This window comes from Suncus etruscus, chromosome 7 (assembly GCF_024139225.1).
Source record: "Suncus etruscus isolate mSunEtr1 chromosome 7, mSunEtr1.pri.cur, whole genome shotgun sequence".
NCBI classification, from domain to species: Eukaryota; Metazoa; Chordata; class Mammalia; order Eulipotyphla; family Soricidae; genus Suncus; species Suncus etruscus.
In genome coordinates, this window is record NC_064854.1 from 87,787,646 (window position 1) to 87,793,645 (window position 6,000).

A 6,000-nucleotide genomic window follows, 5' to 3' on the forward strand; every position below is an offset into this window, starting at 1 on the left:
TCTGGCAGGGGTCTCTCCTGAGCATCTGGGTTGCCCTGAAACAATGAGAACAGCAGCCAAGTGCTGCAGCATGAGAAGGCTCAAGTCTGCAATCAGGACCACTACAGCTGATGGGTGAGACTGTTTAGAACACAGGCCACAGGTATGACCCATAGTTCTTCAGAAACCCAGGGCTCATCAGCTCTCCCAGGGGGAGACAAGGGCAGCCTGACTATCTTGGAGTACAGGGAACCTTGGCCCAGCACTTCCTAGAAAGGATTGTGGACCTTTCTCGAAGGAGAGGGGGCCTATAGGTGGTCTCTGTTCTATTCAACCATTGAGGAATTCCTATTTGTCTTAGCAGTGCATTTGCAAGAAGCCTGCTATTTTATTTATTTTGATATCTAATTACAGTTTAACAGTGACAGTCATGTTTAAATTTATGGAATTGGTGTACACAGTTACTCCCCCTGCCCACAGCAAGTTCCCATGACCCTCTAACTGTCCCTCTATCACTTCTGACACTGTCTTCATCCCCACCCCAACTCCTTCCCTGCACTGTGTGGAATCACAGTGTGTGGGATCTCAGACCTCGGGAGTTCCATCTCCTTCGCTCTGTCTCTGTATTCTACAGGTGAGATATATCATCCAAGATTTGCCCTTCTTGGTTCCCTCTGTCATCAGGGAGAGAGCCTCTCTGGAGTCACTGCATCTCCCTGGAGCTGCATTCTTCAAGTCTTCTCCAGGGTGCTTACCATAAGCTTGTGTGCTGGCTATGACCCTGAATGTTGTGCCAGCAGGTTCTATATCGATGGGACAGACAGAGCAGTATGTCGGTCATCGAGACAAACCAGACGTCGGTGGAGCTGTCACTGCCCCTGGATGAGGATTACATCATTGAGATCCGGCCCATCAGTGATGGGGGAGATGGAAGCAGCAGTGAGCAGATCCGCATCCCAAAAATCTCCAGTAAGAGCCACCCCTACTGAGCCCCCAAGACTGTCCACACCTACCCCCCTGCCCTCATTTCCCTCATGCTGGCATAGGGACCTCAGGGGAACTGACTCAATCAGCTGCACTCCCAAGTTTCCGAGCACTTTCGGTCATGTAGCATCTCCACGATTAGCACTTGGGACACCCATAGACATAGCTTGGGGGTACATGATGTCTGCAGTCTCTAGAAACCAGATGAATTCAGTGTGGCTACAGAGTGAGGACTTTGGTTGTGGATGTTCCTGAGTTCAGATCATTCTTTTCTCTTTGATGTTTGGGCCACAACAGGCAGTGTTCAGGGCTCTCTGGACTTTGAACTCAGGGATCCCATGGCTGAGGTATAGATGGGTCTCCTGCATGTCCAGCTCCCTCTGTCCAATTGAGCATCTCTCAGTCCTCAGAGCATGGTCTTCTTCAGAGAATGGTGGAGAAATGTCTGCTTCTTTCCAGAAAATCTATCCAGTCCCATTTCTCAAATATCACATCTGTGGCTGTTTCTGTGGTGTGTACTTGGTGGTACTGGGAAGTCTCATGAATCTGAAAGGTAGCAGGGCAAGCAGTATGTGATAGAGACAGAGTTGCTGGCAGTGCTATCCAGTGTGGTGAACAAGGACTCTGAAGTGTGGACTCTTGGGAGCACAGGGAAAGTTCTGGGCTTAGAGGCAGGCACTTGCCTGCCCACGTGTGTACATATGTGATGCACCTGAGTCAGAGTTACGGTGTCATCAATAACTGACCATGGCTATGTTTGTCACAGCACAAATCAGTGTGGGCAGAAATGGAGATTCCTAGTCCTGCATGCTTGGGGCTTCCATGGAAGCAGGAGATAGTATTTGTGCCTCGTAGACATGCAATGTTCTCTTTCTTGATTGTGAGAAGTGGGGAATGCAACACAGGGTCTGCTGCATATGGAGAAAAAACCCTCTCCTCAATTTGGGCACAGCCCCTATTTAGCCATGGCCTGGCCTGGTACAAAGAGAGATAGAGACAGAGAGAGGCAGAGACAGAGAGAAGAGAGGAGAGGAGGGGAGAGGAGGGGAGGGGAGGGAGAGGAAGAGGGAGAGGGAGAGGAGAGAAAGAAAGAGGCCTAAACAAGAAAGGCAGAAACCAAGTATCTTGTTTTTTTATTCCCGCCTGGAGTCTGAAGTCTGCCACTGAGCCCCAAGGGTTTTGGAGAGATAGAGGTAGAAATTCACCAGCCAAAGGGAGCTGGGGGGAAGGTCTGCAGATATGGGTTCAAGAGACAAAAAGAAGGGTATATACAAAACAGGCATCTCACTGATGCTTTATCTCCACCCCGGTTCCCCTGAAAGGCCGATTGGCCCTGCTCTTGTCACTACCCTGGTTCCCCCTCCAACTGCCCAAGATTTTCTTTTATATCTAGCATGACAGGGAGCATGTCCAGGTCCAACCGTGTATAGCCCCAGAAAGAATCTGCCTTTTGTGAACCTGTCCCAGGAGATGGAAAGTGGAGCTCATGGCACCCAATCAGCAGAGCTTCCATTGAGTCATTTTTCAGAGGGCTGCAAGACTCAAGCTCAGACCTGGCATTGCCCATTTCTCCTGCTTCCCTTTCATCATCTGCAGAGACCTCATGGGGTGGTAGGCTGCAGAGGTTCAGTGACTCAGCAAAGCCTCTCAGCTGCAGGGATGCTGGAACTTGAGGGTCCAGGCAGAGCACAGGCTGGCATGGGGGTAGCACAGGGAGTGGAGGGAGACAGGCAGTACATGGTGACTGGGGGCCATTTGAGCCACCTTGGTGAGCTCCTGCTCAGCTTGTTGGGTGGCTGGGGAACACACTTCCTCCCCCAGAGCCATGATCAGTGATACTGAAGAAGGCTGCTCTTCTCTGGGAGTTTTCACATTGCTCATGAGGACCTTCCAGACCTGAAGAAGCATCAGAAATGATGAGGCAGGTCAGGTGCTTTGGGCAGGGAGTCAGAGTGTTATTTAGAGACATGGCTCCAAGTCTTGCTCTCTGGTCTTTATTAGGTCAATGACACTGGATGAGTTGCCCTCTCACAACCCCCCTTTGTTTCTCTGCTCAGGCTAGGGGCAGAGAGGTTTAGGTGCTATACTCTGTGTATGACTCACAACAGGAGGCACCAATGGGAGGCTGGCTCACATGGGGGTTGGTATGCAGTGAGAGGTTGGAAAAAAGGGGAGCAGACATGCAGGAAGGCTGAAGTAAAGTCACTAGGAGTAGGTTGTGTGGCTGCAGCTGGCCTGTGACCTCATGTGGTTCTTTCTGTGGAAGTTTCTTCTGTTTGATATGTCCTCAGGCCACAGACACATAAATGGGGTCTAGGGGGGGCCTCACCTGCTCCTTGCTCAGCAGGAGTATCTGAGACCTCCTGGAGTGTCCTTAGGAGAAGTGAACCCTGGATTGACCCCAGGTGAATCTCTTTTTCCTACGTCCTCTCACCTGGGACAGCACACTGAATGACCATCCTCTCCTTCCAGATGCCTATGCCAGAGGGGCCGGCCCATCCACCTCCAATGCTTGCACACTGTCGGCCATCAGCACCATCATGATCTCCCTCACAGCCAGGTCCAGCTTATGACAAAAGCCTCCCTCGGGACTTTCTATGGCCCAGGCAACACTTAGTGGTTTGAAGACACCCAGTACGAAGTAATATTGTTCGAGTACATCTTATTACTGGAAAAAAAAAAAAGGTTTTGCTTCTTTAGGAATGGCGTTATCCAGTACTTCCTCAAAGCAAATCTAGCTTTGTCCGAAGTTTCTTAGGAAACTCTGCAATGCACTGAAGGCATCTGTAATATGATGTTACCAAAGCAGTTTACATATGTCCTTATATGCATATTTTTATTATAGATTTAGTGTTTTATAGAATTTTTTAAAGTTAACATGAAATGTAGATATTAATTTTTCCTCTGCTGTACAAATGCTATGACTGACAGCATAATCATATGGTTATTATTTGAAGCTATTCCCTTCAAATGCAGAGTTTGGGCTCAACTTGGTCAATATGTTGCACATGCACAGGTCAGGATTTGAGGCAGGAAGATTGAAGGACGCTGGGGTCTGTAGAATAGAGGACACTCCAGGTGGCCTTAGGGACAGCTGGGGCAGCAGCATTCTGGCCATTCTGCATGTGCCCACCACATGTGGCTTTTGTGCCTCAGCCTCATTCCAGTTTGGTTCAGGATTGGCTGCAAACACAGAGGCCATGCTGAGAGTGACCCTGTGCAAAGACCATGCCCTAATTACATGCCCCACTGTAAGGCCCCTTCTCCTCTTTGTGTGAGCATCCTTTAGCCAAGAAATCTGAAGTGACACACCCTGAAGTAACATAGGCCAGAAGTTACTATAGTCAACCAGGTCTTTCAGAGGACCAAGGACAAATTTTACTATCTTTCAATGTATCTGTTTTGAATGTACATTTTACAAAAACAGTACTTCTATGTGAATAGACTCATAATTTCTTTACAAAACTTGTTATATACAACATGTGTTTCTTGAATAATAGAGCCCTCCTTTTGAATGAAACCACATATGATCTTGGGCGGATTTCTCCTATTCCAACAAAGAGTTGCAGCTAAGGAGGTTGTTGGTTTTATTTTCCCATGGGGAAAAAAAAAAGAAACAGACCCTTAGTACAGTTGTCTGATGTCTTGACAATTCCGCCATTTTTGCAATAGATAGCCTACTTCCTTTTTAAGCTATACCTTCTAAGTCTTAAAAAAAAAAGTCACACGTTGGAAAATGACAATATCAACAAACCCGTATTCTTATGGACAGAACTATTTGTTATAAGGGGAGGTTTTGTAAGCTGACACTCTGTGGATTGGTGCATATCAAAGCAATGATGTTTTCTATAAAAATTTTCACTTGTGAACATGCTGCCACCTTTTCTTCTTTCTCAAAGAGCTCAAATTTGCCTGTAATTTGTCATTTTTGCTTACAAATAATGTAATTTAGGTCTATTTATCCAATAAAGTCATAATAAGGATTCCACTTGTGTAAAAATGAGAGTGGTATTCGGGGGAAAATATATTGTCAGTATTTCAAGCTGTGTTCCTTTCTTAGTTTGATATGATTACTTCAATGTTGAAATAAAACTGAAAATCACATGCATACCAAAAAAAATCAGCAAAACAATAAAAGGAATTAAAAAAAAACCCAGCTAGCCCCTCTTCAGTGTAAATCATATTTACCAGTGATCTAGAAAATGTAATCCTTTTTTAAAGGTATTGTTAATAAATATTCTGTCATTTGTAAAGATGCGTGTCTTTGGGCAGTGTTCTTCCCACCTGCCTGTCAGGGAAATGAGGGAGATGTGGGTCACAGTCTGACTCAAACCTGAGAGCTGCAGACCAGCCCCTCTGATGGTTCTGCACTCTTGGCAATTGTAGATCCTTGGACATGAGGGACTCAGAGCTTCCCACCAGTTGGCTCCCTGAGCCACATCCTCCTTGGCCAGATCCTCTGGGTTCCTGATTCCAGATTCAGTGCCAAAAGTTTCTATTCTGTTTCTTAATAGCATCAAAACCCAACCTGAGCTTTGAAGACACCTTTGAACCACGTGTGCCCCTCTGCGGGCCCTGTCACCTTAGGGGGTCCAGTGGTCATATGGCTGGGCTCTCTATCCCCACAACTGCCCAACAGTGTACAGACTTCCCAGCTCCCACACCCCGTAATCCACCTAAAGTTCTATGTCAGAAAGTTGTGTGTACATTTACATCTGGACTTGGCTCTCATCTTGCTGCAATCTCCCATCACCTTATGTGCCCAGTTCTTTATGTGTGCCTCATGAGGCTCCTCAGTATCTTGAGGTAACCAGCACTGTTGCAGCCATTGAAGGTCTTTGCAGCAGCCTCGCACCTGCAGGAATAGGTGGGCATCGTGTTGGGTGTGGGGGCCAGGAGGCCCTGAGGCCTTTCACTCACCTCTCTCAGCCCTGACCTGATTATTGAAGCCCGTGCTCCCAAGTTACTGGCTGACAATATCTCAGAGGTGCCAACCCAGTTTATCATGTGCCTGACTGTTGCCCCTGTGACTGGCAG

The 6,000-nt window shown here is 47.3% G+C and overlaps 1 protein-coding gene across 2 annotated transcripts in view; it reads left to right on the forward strand.

The window, feature by feature from the left end:
• The window catches only part of LOC126013659 (contactin-4), a 669,197-nt gene extending 663,981 nt beyond the window's left edge, over positions 1 to 5,216 (forward strand). For both annotated transcript variants that reach the window (XM_049776827.1, XM_049776828.1), the window contains 2 exons: positions 780 to 948; positions 3,436 to 5,216. In XM_049776827.1, the coding sequence (XP_049632784.1) occupies positions 780 to 948; positions 3,436 to 3,536 (270 nt within the window). In that variant the 3' untranslated portion in view covers positions 3,537 to 5,216. The remainder of the gene's footprint in view (positions 1 to 779; positions 949 to 3,435) is intronic.
• The last annotated feature ends 784 nt before the right edge of the window (positions 5,217 to 6,000 follow it).